The following is a 22609-nucleotide window of genomic DNA, read 5'->3' as shown; positions in this document are numbered from 1 at the left end:
AACCTCTTTTTGCTATTACAGACTAATTTTCATTTATCTCTAGCTGGATAAAGGGCATTATAGTGAGTATTATGCAGCATAGGGTTTCTAAAATGAAATAAAACTAGAAAGTAGGTTGACTGTGCACTTCTCTTTAAGCTGTATGCCTGGATTTTGTCTTGGGATTTTCACGTGCATAAAATCAAAGTGTTTTATTTTATAAAAACAACACCTCCATTGAGGAACTTCCCAGTTGCACATTCTGCCCCAAAGTTCACTTGCACCGCAGAGCATCTTGCTCCACAGCAGGTCGGTCATCATTTCCCAATTTTCAAAATGTTCTTTCCAGTGGATGGGAACAGATATAGGCTCTCTTTTCCAGCACCTGCTTTGCTACTTTTTTAATGCTGTTATCCATGTTTTCAGGAGCATCTAGGAATAATGGAAACGGAAGTAACAATTCCTTTAGCGTCACATCTAAATGAGAGCAACAGACTTTTTAAGATCCAAGACACTAAACACAAGCTGTTGAGCTACTAGCAGCATCTGCCACATTATCACTAATTAAAGGAACAAGCAAACCATGGGACTATCGAGGCTTGCCTTGGCATCTAGATTCTTAGCACAAACTGAAGATGTAGCCTATGAACAGAAACTGGCAGGAGTACTGACTGGGATTCCTGTGCCTTTGCTATCAAAGCAAGTTTTTATTTGGTATCAAGGCAGGAAATATAAGTTGTTAACATTTGACTCGAGTGCAACACTTACGTTTTTCTAATTCTGCCATAGCATAATTATTCTGGAAGCCAGCTTCAGTGCAGAAAATATTTGTAAGCAGCACCTAGGAAGTCAGTTAAATCATTAGCAAATTGGAAACTAGACCACTGGAATTCAACTCCATGTACCGTGTTTCTCATATTATAAGACACGTCTTGTATTTATTTTTTCCTGAAAAAAACACAGCATGGCTTAATTTCAAGGGATGTCTTATTTTTTAATTAAGTACCGGGACCTGCTCCCACTGGGTCTTCGCGCGCGGCAGGCAAAGGCTGCAGCCGGGTCCTGGGTCTTCGCGCGCGGCAGGCAAAGGCTGCAGCCGGGTCCTGGGGCTGCGCGCGCGGCAGGCAAAGGCTGCAGCCGGGTCCTGGGGCTGCGTGCGCTGAGGCTGCAGCCAGATCCCGGGGGTCTGCGCGCAAAGGCTGCAGCCGGGTCCTGGGGCTGCGCACTGAGGCTACAGCTGGGTCCCGGGTGTCCGCGCGCGGTGCGCAAAGGCTGAAGCCGGGTCTTGGGGCTGCGCGCGCTGCGGCTACAGCCGGGTTCCGGATGTCCGCGCGTGGTGCACAAAGGCTGCAACCGGGTTCTGGGGCTGCGCGCGCTGCGCGCTGAGGCTGCAGCCAGGACCAGGGGTTAACGCAGCAGCAGCAACCCTTTGCCACAGACCTGCTCCTACCACCCGGTACGGCTTATTTTCGAGGTATGCCTTATATTTTTCCACCTCAGGAAAATCCTGCCATGCCTTATTTTGTAGGGATGCCTTAAAATATGAGAAACACGGCAATATCGTTTATTTCAGTATTATAAATTCATGGAAATAAAAACCACCCATACATACTCAGCAAAAGACTTTAAGTAGAAGTTAATAATCCTTTCTCCTCCCTCTGTTTTTTCACAGTAACGGCTGCCCCAGAGCTGAATGGCTGAAGTTTAACAAAAGGGACTTTTCTACCATTGGCACCAGAATAGCTGGAACCTGATCATGATTGCAGACTTTCTAAAGAACCTCCTTTAAGTAGCATAAACAGCTTTATACTATACAAAACTTGTTCGATACCTGGCTGTTGTGAAATATGTTGCAATACACATGGCTCAGCAATTTACAGACTGTGCCTAGGTACTTACATTGGCAGGGTGGTTCAGACTAGAAGGCTAACAACATTCTATCTCCTGCTGCACCCAGTTGGCTTGGGCGATGTACTGATGAGTGCAATGGCAGCTTCAACCGGCAGTATACCACAAGTGAAACCACCTCCAAACCCAGGAACAGGCAGCCCCAGCCTTGAGATTGGGTGGATGGGTGAAGGGTGCTTAAAATCAGACAGGATTCAAGAGGAGTAATCGGCTTCCCTGAAAGGAAAGGACTGTGGTGCTGGAGAGGCTAGCGAGCGATGCAAAGTAGGGAGGCGGCATTCATCCTCCCCCCCCCTCTCCTAATGGTCTGTGTTGCATCACCTCTGTTTCAGCATTGCGATGTATTGCCATGTTTGGCTGGTGGCACATTGCAAAGCAATGTTGAAAAGCTGACATTGCTTAGCCCTAGCACCCAGAATGCTTAGAAACAGGGCATGCTAGAAAACCTGCCTTATTTATCCTCACCCTTTGACACAACGCAGTGGATGTACCCACTATCTTTGAAAATGGACATTTCATCATGAATACATCTAATGGCTTCTAAAAAGCCAATGGCATCACCATGTATTTACTACCAATGCACCCCCCCCCAAGAGCACAAGAATAGAAATCTGGTGAGGGTTTTCCAGGTTCCTTTTGACACAAAATACATTTTCAGACATAAGAAACTATACAATTGCAAGTCCAAATATTCCTTGTCAGAATCCAAAAGTATCATAATAGTCTCAAAAGCAATTCTGTCCCCCTCCTTCTTGACCAGTCTGCTTAATACTGATTTTAATTCATGATTACAACATTAATTAAAGTTGCATAAAACCTCTGGGTACTCACCTCATGATCATGATTGCGCAAACCAATACTGATTGATCGGCTAGCTCTGGAAAGAACTGCTGTCATTGCATAGAGATTGATGAGGATGTCTGCTACCCTTTTGAGAACCATCTGCTCATCCACAATAGTCTAACACCAAAGAAAGAACACACAAATAGTTTAGTGATTTATCCTGAACTGCTTGATCACACATGTTTCAACAGATGAAGACAGCTGCCCTTAGTTGGCAGTATTCACACATGTACTAAAACAGTTTTCCAGACTCTTTGTGTGTCACAAACTCGTGAGAACGCTCCTGATGCTCCTCCTGGGGCTAGAAAGTGGTTAGTTTAACCTGGTTTGCTAGTAAAACTGAATTACTATGTCACGAAATGATGCATGTCTAAAAAGTGTGTCACCAACATGAAAAGTTTGGAAAGCTCTGTACTATATCAAAGCATTTGACTGTGTCTTTTTATTTAGACAGTCTCAGAACCTGCAGTGTGTCTTTCAGGTTGCTGGGGGAAGAAAAGATACTCACAGTGCATTTCATCTGCTTCTACATGATCTTTAAATATTTATCTTCCCTGACAGCTCCTTAATATGCATCTTGGAAGACAATTTCTAGGCTAGAAATCAGTTTGGTTTCAAACACTCACTTTGATTAGGCTCTTTGGAAGGAAGAGCAGAGAAGAAAAAGAAAGAAAACAACTTTGGTTTAATTATCCATTAGAAAATTCTAGCTACCTTGCCAAATCTTCTCAACAAGCCTTCTACAGTAACACCAAAATAATATATATTTTGTTCAAGTTTCTTGGCACTTTCCTGCAATGAAAAAAATATATATTTAGGGCTCTATAGGTTTCGACTTGTCAATTCTGCACAAACAATTCATTAATCTCTCCCTCTATGTATAAATAATATATGCACACACAGTCTTTAAATGTGTTGCAACTGTGGAGCCAGCTGGTAGTTCTTGAGGAATTGGGTTTCACTTTGGCGCTCCCAGTTGCCGAGTCCAACAACTGCCCATCTAGAATTCACACAGTAGATGGGCAGTCAAGTTAAGTCCTAAATATTCAGATTCCACCTGATGTAGGTTTAACGAATTAGCGCCATGACTGAACTAATTCAGGGAGACTGAACAAAACAAATATGCCCACACTGCTTTATGGTGATTTTCTAAAAGAGAAAAAAGTAGAGAACACAAACAAAAATAGGCATTAGATAATGAATTTGGCATTTGTAAGGAAGACGAACTCAAAGTGCCAAAGCTTTTTCCAAGAGGCAGTTCTTCGTATTATTTAACTGGCACACATTTGTATGTACAGGTTCAACAACTGAGAGTTGGCAGGGCAAGCATTTCACATGTGCATTATCAGCTTTAGAATTGCAGCCAGTTCAGCCCTAATTTCTAGAACCCTTGAGCCGTATCCAGGGGAAAGTCCACTTATACAACATTGGATACTTCCCCTTGTACCCTTTCCCAATCACAGCATTTGAAAGATCCGAATTGTTTTCCATACCAAGTCCCATGCTGTTTCAGATTATAGTGTGCATAATAAGGATTAGTGCATACTGCGTCAGAAGCAAGCGTGACCGAGGCAACAGGGGCATTGCAAGGTACAGTTTAACAGAGCAACCTAAATGGCATTCCACTTGGGGTTCTTACAGGGCTTGCTTCAAGTTTTCCTTAAGCCATGAAATCTAAAAAGTTTTGTTTTGGTTTAGTGAACACTGATAACTTTCACAGTTTAAGCAGTTATTTGGGCTACATGAATAAATCTCCAAAAAAGGACCGCAGTGTAAAATTTCTCCATGTATAGGTGTAGGTATACAATCCCACACAGATGCAGTATTGTGAGCTGGCTGTACAGCAATACAGCGCAGCTGACACTAGCATTTCTGAGCGCAGTTGTGTGTGACGAGTCGTAACTCTATGGTAGTCCACACGCTTTTCATGCAGAAGATTCCAGGTTCAGCTTTCTGCACATGCATGTACAGCTGGTAAAGAGTGTTGTGTGAAACCCTAAAGAACCAGTCAACATACAGTGTACTGAGCTCAATGGATCAGTAGTCTGACATCGTACAAGGTTGTTTCCTATGTTTCTACACGGAAAGGATTTGACACTGGACCAGGGCCAATAAGCCCAAAGAAACCCCACTTTTATAATGCAACACAAGCAAATCTTCCAAGCGTGGCTGAAAGTGTTACGGCATCTGCACTGAGTACTTACCTCTAGACTAGGATGCACCACTCCATCTTGACCAACTAATCCTAAATCTACTGTTCGGCCTATGCTGTTACGGAGTGTGTTCACAAACATGTTCAATGCCACACCTACGTTTCCTTTCTTGATTTCCCTGTGAAAAATACATAGGCTGCCTTAGTACTAGGCAATTTATCCAATATCACTTCATTCCCCAACAAGTCAACTCCCCATCCGCCCCAGAGACAGTAGCTGGACTTCTGAATATTTCCACCCCTAAAAATTAGGCTTTTTTTCTTTGTAATTTTCTGATGTTGTATGCTACAGGGAGTGGACAGCTACATTAACAGCTACCAATGATGTGATTAGTGATAGCCATCAAAGTATGACCAACAACCTGAAAGACTCCAGAATAACTAACTTGCCTTGATTTTAAATGTACCTTGCATACTCCCCTCCATTGAAATGAATGGAGTTCACAGAGCAGCAGTGATTAATTGACTGGTAGGTACAAACATCAATTAGGAAGTGTTTTTAATAAAAGTTTAAGTAGGTATCATCACATAGTAAATGAGAGATGAGAACATACTAAAATAACAGTGTTTTGGTTTTTAAAAGCACAGTTAAGACCAACACACTATATCAGCATTTTAAAGAAAGACATCCCTTATTTCTGCTCATGTTGAAACTTTCAAGAAAATTTCATCTTGCTACCCCCCCTTTCTATGCTGTTCCCCTTTACAACTTTTTGATCTGTATTCAGTAATCATTTATCAAAAATGGCTATTTCCAAAAAAGCACACACTTAATTTTCCCAGTTAAGATCTTGCCGGCATACTGCATGCCTGTCAAAGCAATATACATTCGCAGAACTTCATTTGTTCCCTGAAACAGGAAAAAAGAGAGATTCTTTTAGGCTACTTAAACATGGATTTGCCAGACAGATACACTTGCATATAGAAAAAAAGAAAGGTAACTTTCCTACCAAAGCTTAAGGTGGAGGCATATTTAGTTTATTTTCAAGAATGAAAATTCCATTGTCATTATAAAATTCTAGGAATATCTCTATAGCTGCACTATTAATTCACCTGAAAGCTTTAGTAAAATCATCATCCACCAGTCCCAAAATTTTAAGGACTACAGGAGGAACATAGGGCTGGAAAGTTTTGCACCTTGGACACCCAATAAAGGGCTCTAGACCAGGCACCCCCAAACTGCGGCCCTCCAGATGTTCTGGCCTACAACTCCCATGATCCCTAACTAACAGGACCAGTGGTTGGGGAAGATGGGAATTGTAGTCGAAAACATCTGGAGGGCCGAAGTTTGGGGATGCCTGCTCTAGACCAATACCAATGTACACACACAGAGTACCTTCATGTGAAGAAGGTTCCTGACTGAACCAAAATCTGTGCATGCTCTGGTATGGCCACTTCTCACACCAAATGCATGAATAGCAGAGTGTGTATATGTTGGATACATAAACTCCTCCCGCGACACACATTCTGTAAGCCTTTGCACCTCGTACGTAGTAACAGAAATAACCTTAATAGCACCACACCAGGTCCTTGAGGTTTCCTAGCCACACTCTGACCAGTATTAGGCTGAGGTGGGGAAACATCTTTCAGCTCTCGAACATTAGCTAAATTCCATTTGATGCAATGGCCTTAGTAAAGTTTACAAACTAGTTACAATAAATGCTGTGCCACACAGGCAAGTTATCTGCCCAAAACTATTTGGCAAACAAGATGAAAACTGTAGTTTTGAAAAGTTTCAAGAACAGGCTCCTCTCTCAGTAATGCATATCATGAATTGCAATTTACATGCAGAAAAGTGTTACACCGCTCTCTTTGGAGGCTGAAAGAAAAATCCGACACCTGCACAGCTGAAAGCAAAGCACCTACATTTTAGAAGTGCTTGATTTTAAAAGATTAAAAAATGCTGATGGACTAAGACTATAGCCGCTACACTTTTAAGCAGGTGCTGCTTAGCAATTAAAGCTTTCAGAATGAACAGATGGCTAAACAAGCTAATTAAAATCACTGCATACATTGACTGGGGATGCTAAATTAAATGCATGAATGTTGCATACTTCGTTTTAATCATGAACACCATTCTTTATGGATCACTCTTCGGCAGCAAGTGGAGCTTGCTGGCATTCAGAACTAGATAAGTGAATGGCAAAAAATGACCTTTTAAAGTGGATCACCAACAAGAGGAGAATCTGCAGGCTCACCTTACTGCTGTAGCAGAGAGTAGCGAAAGAGCCAAGGTGCTAGCCGTCTCCAAATCATACTGTATTATCAACGTACTTTAGAGCATTCTTTCACCTTATTTAATGAAAAATATTTCTATGTAAACCAGTATAGTCATATATCTAGGTCCACCATTGAAGGAAGGTTTTGAGTGGGGTGACACATGGTTTCGTCATGGGCCTGATGCCCTTCAACATTTTTTTCAATAACTTTGATAAAGCACTGGAAGGAATCAAATATGCAGGTGACAAACTGGGAGAAAAACTGAAAACACTTCAGAAGATAGGGATAAAATTCAAAACCATCATGATAGAAAGGAAAAGCAGGTCAAGACTAACAAAATGAAATTCATTGGAGTCCCTCAAGGCTTGGTGTTGGGACCTGTGCTTTTCCACTTGTTCATAAACGATCAAGTGTTAGGGTTGACCAGTGAGATGGCCCAACTTGCTGATGGTATTCAACAATTTGGGGTGGTTAAAACAAAAAGAAATTGTGAAGAGCTTCGAAAGATCCTCTCCAAACTGACTGAATAGGTGGTAAAACGGCAAATGCAAAGTGATGAAAGTTGGGGCAAAAAAATATTAATTTCTTAATAATCTGAATGAGCAGTGACCGCCCAGGAATGAGACCGGTCACAGTGGATAGCTCAACCAAGATATTGGCCCACTGTGCATAGCAGTTGTGAAAAATGCACCTTCCATTCCAGATATCTGCAGGAAAGGAACTGAAAATAATGCCATTATACAAACGTTTTGGCTCCCAAATGGCGCAAACCGAGAAGCGAGTGTTCCAGTTTGTGAACGTTCTTTGGAACCTGAATGTCCGACAGGGCTTCTGATTGGCTGCAGAAGCTTCCTGCAGACAATCAGAAGCCACACTTTGGTTTCCGAACGTTTTGGCAGCCGATCGGACTTCCAGAACGGATTCCGTTCAACTTCCAGGGTACAACTGTATTCTATTTATTGCAATCAGTATAATAAAATTAATGTGCCATTAAACAGATTTTAAAAACAGTTACTTCTAACATTAATGCATATAGAATAGGAATATCCTCCTTTCCACCTTTATCTAAAATATATCACTAGGCAGTCCACATATCACAAAGAACTGTGACTATTTGAGGCAATGCTTCAATGCCACTCAGATGGCCCTCACAATGACATCTACTTGTCTCTGGTTTTATACTAGTGGTTTTAGATTGCATATAACTTATAGAAGACCTCATATTTACCTCGAAAATCAGAAGTATCCTGCTATCCCGGAGATAGCGTTCATACGGAAAATCTTTCATGTAGCCGAGACCTCCAAGAATTTGTAAAGCTTCACTCACACAAACCCATGCGCCTTCAGAACTAAACACCTGCCAACAACCATTGAAATTATTAAATGATGTTATTTTATTTCTAAGCTTGGCAATATAAAAAGCCAGTTCATTGGTCGACCTCAACGGCTGTCACACTGTAGCGTGACCAAGAAATGAAGCCCAAGCTGGAGCTATGCAAAAGCGTTAGCGCCAATGTCAAGTTCTCTGAAAGAAAATGTAAATACCTTATACCACCCAGTTTTGAGCCCTTGTGAGGCTATATAAAAAGGGTAGGGATCTGCAGCAAAATGTTCAGGGTTCCAGCTAGCAAGCCACGCCTTCTTTCCAGAATACTCAGTTGTATCACTTGCCACAACTGCTTTCTACCACCACCCTGCCCCAACACACACATAATGGTACTTCACGTCAAGAGAGCATGCTCAATGATCTTTTTTTGGTTTCCCTCAAGCCTGCCTGTACCATCTGTGCATGGATGGTTCTGTTTTGCATACATAAGGAGAGCACTTGGAAGTACCAGGTTTGCTATTAGCACATATAATCTCTCTCATAAGGGACACTGAAATCAACCCAGAGACTGAACATACGCACACAACATTGCCTTCTTGATTGGTGGCTTTCTACTTCCACCAGTGCCTCTCCTCCTGGGACATTTGAAATTCCTGATCTCACGCTTTGCTTCAGTGAGATATCTTCAAAGAGATCTGCCACGCTTTATTCAAGAGTGATTTAATATAATTTGTACTGAACTGCCATGCAATGCCCTAGATCAGGCTCACAATGAAGATGGAGAAAGGTTGCATATGAACATTGACATGGCTTCCACAATCTGAGGATCACAGTAACCTATTTTTCTTTGAACATTAATAAATGCTTATATCCCACCCTTCCTCCCAAATGAGCCCCAATACCCATGGCTTTAACTCAGCATTCCAGTAAAGCTTACTTTCACCATGGCTGCTTCAACGGAGCAGTCTGGGACCCCTGGCCTGTCCATCATTCCTGCAGTGAGGTAGGCCATGCTTTCCATCACATACGCTTTCCGAGCCATCAGGGCAAATTTCTCCTGAAAGAAAGCGCAACAAAGACATGCTGTTCATACTACAACTACACAACAATGCAACCAAGAAGGTTAATCACCATTTACCTGAAGGAGCGTCACCACCCCCATCGTTCTGCCCTGACACTGAGGTCCAGTGCCAAGGGCCTTCTGGCGGTTCCCTTTTTGCGATAAGCCAAGTTGCAGAGAACCAGACAGAGTGCCTTCTCGGTGGTGGCGCCCGCCCTGTGGAACGCCCTCCCATCAGATGTCAAAGAGAAAAACAGCTACCAGATTTTTAGAAAACATCTGAAGGCAGCCCTGTTTAGGGAGGCTTTTAATGTTTAATAGATTACTAAATTTTATTTTTCTGTTGGAAGCCACCCAGAGTGGCTGGGGAAACCCAGCCAGATGGGGGGGTGTATAAATAAATAAATAAATAATAATTATTATTATTCCCGTTAAGTTTAATACATATGGCAACTGGCACATTATTCTTTCTAAATTCATGACTCACCAAGTGCATAGGCTACATCATTTAAAACTGGCACTCCAGAAGGTGGAAAGCTTTCCGTTCAGTTTTTTAAAAAGATCAAACTTTCCCCATGAATTCCTCAAACCCTTAATGTGTTTCAGTTACCTGAATTAATCCAAATTCACTCAGCTTCTTATTAAACTGTTTCCTTGTACAAGCATACTCTGCTGTCATTTCTTTTAAAAAAAGTGAGAGGAAGAGGCAGTTAATCAGGCGGCAAAATATTACGACTGCTTCTGAAAAATGTAACAGTTGCTGAAATATTTATCTTCAGAATGGGACAAGGCCCTTTACCATTATTTTAATTATTAAAATGGACAACTCCTACTACATCAGATAATGATAACAGCCATTCCATCTACCCTTGACTTGGTGTAGCAGCTCTTACTACCAGGCGAAAACATTTCCTTGGGTTGAGTAAAACACCATCAGCCCTGAAGCTGGGGTCAATTTGTCTTGTGCTACACTGTACACCAAATAAAGCAGACAGATACAGCAGATTAACCAGATTTATAATGCACTTTTAAGGGAAAGTAGGAATATTCAGAAGTAGGAAGTGTCATGGATTGACTGGATGCAGGAGTGGTGGGAGGCACCAGCTGGGGAACCCCCAGGGGAAGAAGGCTCAGAGCCAGGGGATTGGTGGTGGGATGAGCAGTCAGAGGGAGAAGAGGGGGCAGACTGGGAGAAGAAGGTGTCAGAAGCTGAATATGTTTAGTGAGCAGGAAGAGGCTGTGGCAGAGAGAAGTCCAGAATCAGAGGCAGGACCAGAGGCTGGAGAAGAGGGTGGCCAAGAAGCAGAGTTGAGATAGGCTGCTAAAGAAGCCAGGGGGGTCTCCCCATCTTGCTGCAACCAGCTCTCCCCCGCCCAATCTTCCAGAACCTACAGAGGTATGAAGAGGGCAAAGCAAAGAGGGGACAAAGCAAAGAAGTCTCAGGTTGCTTAGGAAAGACCTGGAGGAGGAGGAGACTTAGGGAGCTGTGGGAAGGTGGGGATCTTCAGTCCTTGCAACTGCCTCACTGGGGCAAGATCTACCAGGAAGTTTCTGTGCTAACTAGGCCTGAAATAACTTCTCTGACACTTTGTGAGTTATTTCTGACCTGTTCCCGATTCCTGCCTTGGCAGGAAGGAAGTATAATCTATTCCTAAGTATTCACCTATGGGCAGGAAAGACCAATCAGATACAGATTCTATGGCAAGTGATTATGTGCTATACATATACTGGTGTTTGCCACCACAAGCACTACAAATTTCAAAGGGGAGATGTGTTTTTGTAACATACAGTGGTACACACCAGGAAGCAGCCACCAATTCATTTCCCCTAGTATGCGCCTATCACACGCTTACAAATTTTAATCAGTTTCATATTTTAGCGTTCACTTATGGAAACATCAACATATACACAGTGTACTTGCTTGTAAATTGTAAATCAGATTGTAAATCTGACTGGTTCTTACTCCCCATAGGTAATATTTAGGAACAGTGAACCTGATAGCCAATCGCAGCCGTCCATCCCTGTATTGCCAGCCCAATCAATCAGGTTTTGTGCAAGCATTGTCCAAGGCAGCTCCAGTAGCACCTGGGGAGATGTGCTAGAGCTGGCTTGGGCACAGCAATAACAAAAGGAGGAAAAGAGAGCCTTCTTAGGCTTCTAGTTGCTCTAGGGCGGGGGAGAGGAGGAGAAAGTCCTATGGTGGATATGGCCTTTCTTCTACCCTGATTGAGTTTTATGGCTGTGGGGAGATTTGAACTTGGGGTTTCACTAAAATCAGCATGTAGTATCTACTACAAAAAAGAAAATACTGTGGATCAACAGGCTTTCATTGTATCTCAAGCCAACATTATAGAAACAATTTAGTAACTGAACCTAATATTTATAAAAATGAAATGGCCGGCACAGAATCTAAGTATCTTCTTTAGCAGCAGAACTAATGCAGAAATTCATTCTGTCCAGCGTAATGCAGCAAGTGTAGTCTTACCAATCAATTTCTTCAGCATTCCAGCAGATGCGCTGCCCATGCTAAATCTTCCGCTGTTGAGAATATTCATAGCAACCTACAGTGAATATAAGTAATCCTTGTTCAGGGAAATTATAATTAAAATGTCTTTCCTCCACAAACAAGACCCTGCCCATATCAATTATGGCCTTTTAGCTGGATGTCTGCCCCTGCTATAGAGAGCACATCATGGTATCTTAGAAGGATACCTCCCTGTGCAATCACTTTTTCTCTTTTTATAACCTTGGGGCATCTCTTCGTTTGACATTGACTTAAAACAGGTAAAACATGAGAAATGCTGAAATGCAAAGCTAATTTAGTCCTGATTCTTCCAAAAGATGTTTAGGCTCTGACAAGCCTGTGCCACAAAGCTTAAATAAGCTACCAGCAAGGTTTCTCTTCGTAGCTTTACAGCTTCAACCTGATGTATGGATAAACACCATTCCTTATTAACAGTCCATGACTAACTGAATAAACAAACCCTCTTGTCAAACTAACATGGGACATTCAAGGATCACTGTGGGTTGTTTTTTTTTATCTGTAAACTTTACCTAAAATAGGTAAAGGTAAAGGGACCCCTGACCATTAGGTCCAGTCGTGACCGACTCTGGAGTTGCGGCACTCATCTCGCGTTATTGGCTGAGGGAGCCGGCGTACAGCTTCCAGGTCATGTGGCCGGAAACGCCGTTTACCTTCCTGCTGTAGTGGTACCTATTTATCTACTTGCACTTTGATGTGCTTTCGAACTGCTAGGTTGGCAGGAGCTGGGACCGAACAACGGGAGCTCACCCCGTTGCAGGTGATCTTCTGATCAGCAAGCCCTAGGCTCTGTGGTTTAACCCAAAGCACCACCTGCGTCCCATTACCTACAGTAAATAACTCTAACAACAGTGTACATTAGAATTTCTCCCAAAACAATGGAGAGTAAAGAGCTGTTGAATTATAGCAGGCATCCCCAAACTTCGGCCCTCCAGATGTTTTGGACTACAATTCCCATCTTCCCCGACCACTGGTCCTGTTAGCTAGGGATCATGGGAGTTGTAGGCCAAAACGTCTGGAGGGCCGCAGTTTGGGGATGCCTGAATTATAGCCTGACAACACCTCCAATTGGCTTCAATTCCTTGATCCACTGGTGTTCCAACAGAAATTAATTAGGTCAGAAGTCAATACCAGTACTGTGAATTGTGAATTATTATTATTTTACTAGCAAACTTGCCTCTTTCTTAAAAACGAACTCATACCTCCTCGGAATTGCTTGATGCTTTTTTGATTACTCATTAAAATGTCACCACTAAAGTTAGTTCTGCTTTACCCATAAGTTTATAAGATACAGACTACTGTACATCCAATGAACTACAACTGGAACTGCTTCGGTTATATTTCCCCTTCTGGGGGATAACTCTGTACTCCTACCTGTTATTATTGCTGATATTCTTTTTCTCTTTTTATAACCAATTCATTTGTAACTGAAAATCAATAAAATACATTTTAAAAAATGATACAGAAGATGAATTTTATGGCAGGGGAAATAGTAATTCCTTGCATCTTACCTTAAATCCCCCTCCAACTTCTCCAATGACATTCTCTATAGGAATTTTTGTATTTTCAAAATGGACTTCACACGCTGAAAGACAGAGCATTAAACTACTATTGCACTATTTTAGAAGTCACTGATAAAAGTCTAGGGTTTCCTCCCCTCTAGCCAATTCCATGGCCAACTGTTCTAGAGCAATCATTTAGCATACCAAGACATTTTGCCTCTTTGTTGTTATCAGTGATGTTGGTTTTCTGAAACATTCTGAATGGAAAAATTTCTTGGGGAGAATCCTATCCTAATTAGACTCCAGGGAAATTTGCAAAGGAAAATTATCAGTTTGCATCAGAAAAAAATCTGCTGCACATCACCAGTTGTAACACATGTTTACACACCCTATGTGAAGGTAATCTAAGTCACCCATCCTGTGGATGTCTCCTGATTTCGTTTTTCTGCTCAAGACTGCCCTAGGCATTTTGGGACAGGCTGTCCCTGATTTCCAAATGCCTCTTGGGGTCTGGTGCTACTACCCACATGGAGGAGCCTGTCCATTTTGATGATTTCTAACTTCTTGGAACCCATGTCATCTTTGATATACAGAGTGGCATCAACGTAAGATCCACACCCACAAATACTTAATGATCAGTAAACATACATTTTATTTGGCCAACAACTAAAATGTAGCTTATCCCAGATATTTAAGAAAATGCAGATGACACAAAAATCTGGATTCCTCTTGATCCAAGAGGAATATGAATCCTACATCTTTCCAAACCAACATTTACTAGTTCTTACTGTTAGATCCTCGAATGCCTAGTTTATCCTCTGGCTTTCCATTAGTGACTCCACCGAAAGCTCTTTCTACGATGAAGGCAGTGATTTTGTCTTTTACTGCACCATCTTTGTCAACGACCTCAGTCCTTCCAAACACAGTAAAGATATCTGCAATACCACCATTTGATATCCATATCTGCAATTGAAAAAAGAAATGAGTATTGTTTGCTCTGATTTGAATGAAATGACACTGATTTAATAAAATATGATCAGTTGACACAGCCACCCTTTTCCTGACAAATATTACTGTCCATTTTAAGATATATCCTTTGATTTTGGATCTGTCCACTTGGGAATTGTTAGCTAAGGTTCAACACAGAGTTGGAAACAAAACGACTCCAGATTAACTTAAGGTTCAAGGCAATCCAATTATTATCACAACTAGGCCAGTTTTCATTGCCTATGAATCTTGTTCAGCAAACTTTCACTTTGCACACAAATAGATAAGGCAGGGAAATGAAGAAGACAGTTGGCAAAACCAATACACAGAAAACATAAAAGGAGTAATTCCTTTGGATAAGTACCTTTGAACCATTTAATATGAAACTTTTCCCATCTTCGCTCAAAGTAGCTCTGCTCTGGATGGATGCAGCATCACTACCACTGAAATATAAACAGATGAAATGGGAATTTAGCAGGTGCACTGAGCAAGACTCTGTAGTCCTTACACCTGAAAGATAGAAACATTCCCATCATTCTGACTTCCTAAACACAGTTAAATTGCCTATGGAAAAACCAGCTGCACAGGGTGAGCTGGGCAAAAGTTGGGTATCATTTGATCTCAAGCTCCACAAACGTAATTAAGTTACGCAAGCTGGTACATGACAGTAGAAAGCGAAAACAGATCTTGCTTCAAGTAACACTTAGCATTTATATAGTGCTTCAGACCTTTCACAACTTCCCACACACTTCTTTGCTGTAATCCTTGCAAGAATCCTGTAAAGCAAGTCGGTGTTAATCACATAATGAAGACCATGAGCCAAAGAATGGCATGGCAGCCATCATGTGAATTCATGGCAGAAGGAGAGAGAGATTCTAAACCAGAGTTTTGCCAATTCCTAATTCAATTTCTCAGTGGCTTCACGGCACCATCTCCTAAAGTAATTTCTTTTTTAAAAAGGGAAAAATACTACCTTCCAGGTTCAGTCAGACAAAATGCTGCAATGTGCTCCCCTGAAGCCAGTTTAGGCAGATACTTTTTCTTCTGTTCTTCAGTGCCTGCAATTAGGATTCCCTGGAGGAGGAGGAAGAGGAAGAGGAAGAGGAAGAGGAAGAGGAAGAGGAAGAAGAAGAGGAAGAGGAAGAGGAAGAAGAAGAAGAAGAAGAAGAAGAGTAGTAGTTTGGATTTGATATCCCGCTTTATCACTACCCTAAGGAGTCTCAAAGCAGCTAACAATCTCCTTTCCCTTCCTCCCGTACAACAAACACTCTGTGAGGTGAGGCTGAGAGACTTCAGAGAAGTGTGACTAGCCCAAGGTCACCCAGCACCTGCATGTGGAGGAGCGGAGACACGAATCCAGTTCACCAGATTACCAGTCCACCGCTCTTAACCCCTACACCACCTTGGCTCTACACACACACACACACACACACACACACACACACAGACTACTAATTAATTCTTGAAACCAAGCCATTTATTTGTTTAAAAGAGGGGTGTATGAACTTTTTGGCCCTGAAGAACACATTTGATGGTGGGCTGCACACTATCCCTCCTTGCCCCACTAGAGACAGAAGTGGGGAGGTGCACAATGGAATCTTTGCAAATCCATCATGCATTTCCCCATTGATTGGTGCTGGAAAATCAGACTCCCCCTCAGCTGTTTGGTGGGCTGCAACAAATGCAACTTATATGGGGAGGAAGATACATGAGGAGGACTAGCCATCAGAATTGTTAGCATGGGACCAGTTTTGTTAAGAGGGGGATGAGCCATCCATGGCCAGCCACAAAGAAGGTCATAGATGTTTTAGACCACTATTTAGCCAGACTTATTTATCACAATCAAATTCACACTAAGAGAAACTTGAATTTCCCAAATAGCTAGAACAGCTAATCCATTTTTCAGAGATCTCATCTTACATGTATTCCAACAGAACTAAGCCTATCTATTTGCTTTTGTTGTAGTTCCACCTTTCAACTCCAGCATATATTTACACAAACTCCTCTGAATGGTTCTAAAATTGAACCAACAATCCTGTTCTTTAAAAAATAATAATACTTCCAGTAGTACCTTAGAGACCAACTAAGTTTGTCATAGGTATGAGCTTTCGTGTGCATGCATGTACAAACCCTACGCCAAAGGATAAATGGACATAAATCTGACATCAGGAATCACAAGATAGAGAAACCAGTAGGAGAGCACTTCAATCTCCCAGGACATTCTATACAAGATCTCAAAGTAGCTGTTTTATTACAGAAAATTTTCAGAAACAGACTGGAAAGAGAAGTTGCTGAATTGCATCTCATTACCAAGCTTAAAACCACGGAGACCTGGTTTGAATAAGGACATTGGATTCTTATCTAATTATACATGATAAAGCTTTCTTTAGCACCTCACCCCCTGCTTTTTCCTGCAAGACCAATTGCAGTCATTAACAGTCACCAACAGGTTTACCACTCCTATCAGCCAATCACCCATTCCCACCACCCTTCTGAGTAATACCCCTCCCCAACCTCTGACTATACATAAGGGTCTGGTGACTTCTGTTTCAGTGTATCTCAAGAAGTGTGCATGCACACGAAAGCTCATACCTATGACAAACTTAGTTGGTCTCTAAGGTACTACTGGAAGGATTTTTTATTTATTTTGTTTTGACTACGTCAGACCAACACGGCTACCTACCTGTAACTAATCCTGTTCTTTATTACTCATCCTTCACAAATGTTTTGCTTTAAAAGGTATCTTAGCCATAAATCTTATTTTGTACTTCTTGATTGTCTCCCTGCCATGACACGAGAGACATTATTTGTAAATGCAGGGGGGAAAATGCCCAATTAGCAATGAAATGTCAAAACTGCAGTGCCTTAGGATCAAAATCCAATTATAAAGGCAATGTTACCTTCAGTCCTATAGCTTGGTGAGCTGCCAAGGTTACTGCAATAGCTCCATCCAGAGAAGTAATTTCTCCTAAACGAGCATACATTGTATTCGAAAGACCAAGGCCACCTATAGAAAAATATTTTTAGTCAAACCAAACAATATTTTACTTAAACACTTTTATTGTAATAAATAGTCCATCTAGATCAGTACTGTCCTCACTGACTGGCAGCGACTCTCCAGAGTTTCAGGCAGGCGTTTCTACTGGAGATGCTGGAGAATGAACCTAGATACTTCTGCATGCAAAGCACCTGCTCTACCACTGAACTACAGCCCTTTCTCCAAAGCTCCTTGAAATTCTTGTATCTATTAGTTAAGTATTAGAATTTTAGGGGGAAAGGTTTGGAAAAAAGCTCTTGGGGGGGGGGGGAGGCTGGTTGGAAACGGCAACTTTCCCATATAAAAAGCACTTTTCTGACTTATGGCCTATTGTTATGAGCTTGTGGTGTTAAGCTGTGTGCTGTACCTCTCTAATCCCTGCCCCCAGCAACTGTTAAAAACTCTTCAAGGCTTCTAATTTCGGGAAATACCTAAACTAGGTTCCTGGTGATGTCATGAGGGATTAAGGAGCTTTGTGCAAGATGGCAAATGTGTGGAGCTCCCTCCCTAAAAAAAACCAACAACCCAGGGCTGAGAACAGAGTGGGCAGTGATGTGAATCAAAGTGGCCAGGAGAGAGAGAGAGAGAGAGAGAGAGAGAGAGAGATGCTGGATCTCTGCTTGAATCCAAGGCTGTGGCTATGGGAGAAACAAGATCCTTTTGGGGTGTTAATGCTGTGAACCCCTCTGTAGAGATCCTTTGAAGCCCCTTCTACCCCGGCGGGAACTTAGATAAAGCCAGGGGCTGTCATAGAGCTTAGCAATACAGTGCAAGTAGGCTGCCACCACTCCCCGTCATGCTATTACTTAGAAGGTTTAGAAGGTTTAGGGAGACTCCTTCTGCCCCTTATCTGGGTTGCATGGTTTAGCTCACAATTTATAACCCAATTAGCAACCGATGTCTAGTAGTGTCCGAAGGGTCTGGCTCTGGATTCAGCTTCACTCATTCAAAGGCAAGTAAGACCAACCAAGAAATACTTTTCAGCATTTATTGTAACTAAAATTACTTATAAAGAGGGTGCATGTTTCTTACAAAGCATACAAATAAAAACAAAACCTTAATTGACATTACTATATAACGTACTCACACAAAAGTTCCGTCTCAAGATTAAATTACTGTACAAAGTCTCTCCCTCTGTCCCTGCCAAGAGGATCCTAGCCCCAGTTGTTGCATAAAGGAAAAATTTGTAATCGTTTTTGTCTATATAGGTTGATGTTATCAGCCACTGCTTCATTATGCAAGAAGAAAGAGCAAACAGAAGAGCCTATGATGATGATTAACTAACTAGAGGCACAAAACAACAGAGTTTTCTTCAAATGAAAATACTTTACTTCACAGTAATAGCATTCAGAGATTTGCAACATATAGGACTCATGATTTGTTTTGAATAAATAAATCTTTTTTTAAAAAACAAGGTTGGTAATGCAATACCTTTGTACTATATTTTAAGTGTGCAAGGAAATCATGCCATCACAGAAATTAGGGGTGACTGTATTATGCATTCTATAATGCTTCAACAAGAAAGAAAAAAGATACCAGGAGGTTCAGCCATCCAGGGACTGCCTTACTTTAAAGTGCAGAGGATGAGTGTGTGTCTTATAATGTACAGTCATAACTCAGTTTAAGTACACTTCCATTTGAGTACTTTCAGTTTAAGTACACTGCGGACCCGTCTGGAACGGATTAATCCACTATCCATTACTTTAAATGAGAAAGTTCGCTTCAGGTTAAGTACGGACTTCCAGAACCAATTACACTCATAGTTCGGGTTAAGTATGCTTCAGGTTGAGTACTCCGTAGACCTATCTGGAATGGATTAATCCACTTTCCATTACTTTCAATGGGAAAGTTCGCTTCAGGTTAAGTACGCTTTAGGTTAAGTACGGCCTTCAGAACCAATTGTGTACCTAAACCGAGGTACCACTGTATCAAGTCCAGTAACACTAATAAAGTAAGGAGAAGAAAAACTTCAAGGATTCTCTCATATGAAAAGAACAAGGAGCAAAGTCTCAATTTTCTGTACATTTTTTCTCACCATATTCCTCTGGAATCTGTATGCCAAAGAGCCCCAGGTTCTTCAGTCCATTAAGCGTTTCTTGTGGAATTTTAGCATCTTGGTCAATTTTCTTAGAATCCACTGAAATACAGTGAAATGCAGTAATTTTATATAATGGATTACAGAAAGTTCAGGTGTGGCCAGCTCATTAAGTGAAAGCTTATTTATGGAGTTAGATCAGTGTGAATACCAACAACCACAAATGAGACGTTTAAGTCTATTATTTTTTTCTCGCAAGAACTTAAAAGTTCCCACAGGTCAGTATTTTTTCTGCTCTTCCACTGAGTGAGAGGGGCTAGCTAGCCACATATCCCAACAACAAGGCTGAGAGATCACTTTTGCCAGACCGCACAATTTGAGCAGGTTTTTCAAATTATTTTCACAACCAGGTGTATCACATCAAGATAATGTGGTGTATAATCTCCCTCCATTATAGCCAGAGAATTCTCAACAACATGACAGTGGACAAGAAAATATTTTAATATATTTGGTAGCTGTTTAAGTCAGTAGTACAATATCTGTTTCAAAATACATGCTGATTTCCTCGTATGTGGAAAGTATATATGGGTAAGCAACACTATGTATTTCTCAGTGTTTTTTTTGTTAGCACAATAAGAAAGACCTCACAGAAGGTTTGTTATGAAAAACCTTAACAGATAAAGACTTAATGAAGAGGAGAGGAGTTTACCATCTTCATTGAAGAATTTTTCTACCGGCCCCACAAACTGGTTGATTTCTTCCAATTCTTCATTGCTAATCTCAGGAAATGGGAAAACATCTTCCTAGAATGACAGATTTTGACAGAATTTTTCTTTTTATATTAAAACAACTTAAAAAGAGAGAAGCCTCAAAAACTGGACTTAACATTGCTCCTTATGGGGACGGATGGCAGTTAACCTTTGCAGACATTATGCATACATTTTAATTAGGAGAATACAGTAGTCACTTATGGGGCCTTTATGTCAACAGTTCAGAAGTGCATTTGAGTTTTCTTCAGTTTCTCCTTCTGTGATGCTCAACCCCCAGAACTTTGAAAGGTCAGTAAACACCAGCACTCAGACGCATTTTGGAATTTGCCACCACAGCATCTTAAAAAGTGGTTGTGTGCATTATCCCCTCCCCACAAGTTTCCATATAAATTGTTCTTGTGTCCTCCAAATTTGGGGGATTTGAAGTGTTAGGGAGTTGTGTGCAGGCAGCTGTGAAGGCAGAGGAAATCCTGCCTCCCTTTCTCCCATGTTGGAACAAGGACCTTAGCTGTAGTATGAATACACATTTTTTGGAATCCAGAAAGACCTGTTCTCTTCCCAGCTGGAAAACTGCTGAACAAGGTGAAGACAACACTCTAATGGCGTCACAATTCTCCATTAAGCTTTTAAACATACCTTTACTGCAATGCTAAACAGGTTTGTTTTGGAAGTCCACGGAGTCAATGGATATTGCTTAAAGGTATGTTCAGGATGACAGCCGTGGTTGCCAAAAATATAGAAACATAAACACTGCTAAGAAAAGGCACTCTGAATTTGCTCTTTACATCCCGAAAAAATACCCAAATCATTACTTAGCATTGATATGGCAGAATATGCTCAGTCTATACATTTTTGTTTTGCAGTGTAATGTATTCACTTTCAGTTATGAGGCTCCAAGATATAGGTAGTAGTAATTATGGCTAACTAATCAGTATATGAAATGTATCTTCCAAATCCCAAGGATGTTCTAGGAGCTCTGAGATTTTTATTTATCTTTACGTAGTTGCGTTTTCTGGCTGAAGTGGAATGAGTTTGATAAGAAGTTCTTTAGACTGATCCCACCAACTGTGGCTTCTGGAAGTTTTTCTCCCCACTTCAGGCAGCTCCAAAAGGAAGCTGCTGGTTCCATACACTAGCTGCCTAAAACCTCAAAAAGAGTATTGTCTTGCATGATAAAATACTGTAGTCCAATTAAAGGGGTGTGGGACTGGAGAGCAATACTTATCCACAACTTTAAGAAGCTGTTGCACAGATTGGGTGCTACAAATCATAAAGGTGGAAAATGCATTTTCTGTTCACACTTTTTTTATTTTTTAAAAAAGCTTAACAGAGCATAACCTACCCCAAACCTTCCCACCAAGCATACCCCCCCCCCCGCCAGCTCTGCTTTCAAACATGAGGACGCTGTCAATGACCGCTTACAGCCCCGCTTAAGAATAATCAAGTTTATTGGGGGTGGCGGAAGCATCAACAAATGGAGAAAGCGCAAAGCTTTAATTGAAAGGAAACTTCCCGTCAAACTTTCCCAACCTTTGAAGTAGCAAGTTTTCGTACTGCAATAAATGCTGTGCTGAAGTCCGGGCTGCGATATCCAGAGGGTGCAGTGCGTGTGTGACAGGGAAGGTGTGCATTTTCCAAGAGATTTATGGAAAAGCAGCAGCAGTTCTTGGCAACCTCAGAGAGGGCGGCAGGGGTGAAAAGATGCCAGGCGCCCACTGGGTTTTGGGGAGCGGGTGTCTGGGGTGGGAGGCTCCCGAGTCTGTGGGAAAACACGCAGGAGCCTCGGGGGCGCTGCGGGCTGCGGCAGCTACGGGACTCACCTTTCGCAGCGTCCCCAGAAAAAGCTCTTTGGCGAATGCAGGCCGAGGGAGGCCCGTACGGAGCTGTCGGGCCCCGGCGGGGAAAGCGGCGCGAGCCGCACGGAAAAGGACGCCCAAGCCGCTCATGTCTCTCCGCGGACACTGCCTCGTCGCGCGCCGATGACGCAATTGCCAGAGCAGCTGGCTCGTTCTCACGCGGGGAGCGCCTGGCCCCGCCCCGCCGCCCAACTATTTTCTGTCGCGTAGTTTCTCCATAGACTTCTTATTAGACTCATACGCAGGGCACACCTTGCGGGTTAACTTTTTTTGCTCCGTTGAAGGAAGGAATGGAAACAGCGAAAAAGCCCATAGCCCACAGGAAAAGGTG

The 22609-nt window shown here is 41.9% G+C and overlaps 2 protein-coding genes across 7 annotated transcripts in view; one reads left to right on the top strand and one right to left on the bottom strand.

Annotated features, from left to right (window-relative positions):
- The window catches only part of CFAP92 (cilia and flagella associated protein 92 (putative)), a 55831-nt gene extending 53680 nt beyond the window's left edge, over positions 1 to 2151 (top strand). For all 4 annotated transcript variants that reach the window (XM_035106273.2, XM_035106272.2, XM_060271460.1 and 1 more), the window contains one exon: positions 1652 to 2151. In XM_035106273.2, coding sequence (XP_034962164.2) covers positions 1652 to 1680 — 29 coding nt within the window. In that variant the 3' untranslated portion in view covers positions 1681 to 2151. The remainder of the gene's footprint in view (positions 1 to 1651) is intronic.
- ACAD9 (acyl-CoA dehydrogenase family member 9) lies at positions 220 to 22394 on the bottom strand. Of its 3 annotated transcripts, none has more exons than XM_035106277.2 (18): positions 22243 to 22394; positions 20362 to 20455; positions 19653 to 19754; positions 17481 to 17587; positions 15554 to 15654; positions 14945 to 15023; positions 14382 to 14556; positions 13603 to 13676; positions 12035 to 12110; positions 10160 to 10230; positions 9427 to 9546; positions 8391 to 8519; positions 5713 to 5792; positions 4935 to 5061; positions 3445 to 3522; positions 2719 to 2847; positions 748 to 820; positions 220 to 411 (listed from the first exon to the last, which is right to left on the bottom strand). In XM_035106277.2, the coding sequence occupies exons 1-18, from the start codon at positions 22366 to 22368 to the stop codon at positions 311 to 313; spliced, it is 1842 nt and encodes a 613-aa protein (XP_034962168.1). In that variant the 5' UTR covers positions 22369 to 22394; the 3' UTR covers positions 220 to 310. The 3 variants fall into 3 exon arrangements, with proteins under 3 accessions (XP_034962168.1, XP_060127444.1, XP_034962170.1); XM_060271461.1 differs by lacking the exon at positions 22243 to 22394 and adding an exon at positions 21953 to 22222; XM_035106279.2 differs by lacking the exon at positions 22243 to 22394 and adding an exon at positions 21059 to 21167.
- Positions 22395 to 22609: the final 215 nt, after the last annotated feature.

This window comes from Zootoca vivipara, chromosome 2 (genome assembly GCF_963506605.1).
Source record: "Zootoca vivipara chromosome 2, rZooViv1.1, whole genome shotgun sequence".
NCBI lineage: Eukaryota > Metazoa > Chordata > Lepidosauria > Squamata > Lacertidae > Zootoca > Zootoca vivipara.
Note: the sequence above shows the minus strand (reverse complement) of the source record. Positions and strands in the feature narration are given on the sequence as shown.

Bases quoted from the DNA above. Each gene is read 5' to 3' on its own strand.
- ACAD9 (XM_035106277.2), bottom strand. From the start codon at position 22,368: ATGAGCGGCTTGGGCGTCCTTTTCCGTGCGGCTCGCGCCGCTTTCCCC. The intron at 15,655-17,480 runs GTAACATTGCCT...CTCCTCCTCCAG, and splicing joins ACCAAGCTATAGGACTGAAG to GGAATCCTAATTGCAGGCAC. The intron at 5,062-5,712 runs GTGTGTGCTTTT...TATTTTTCACAG, and splicing joins ATCTTAACTGGGAAAATTAA to GGAAATCAAGAAAGGAAACG.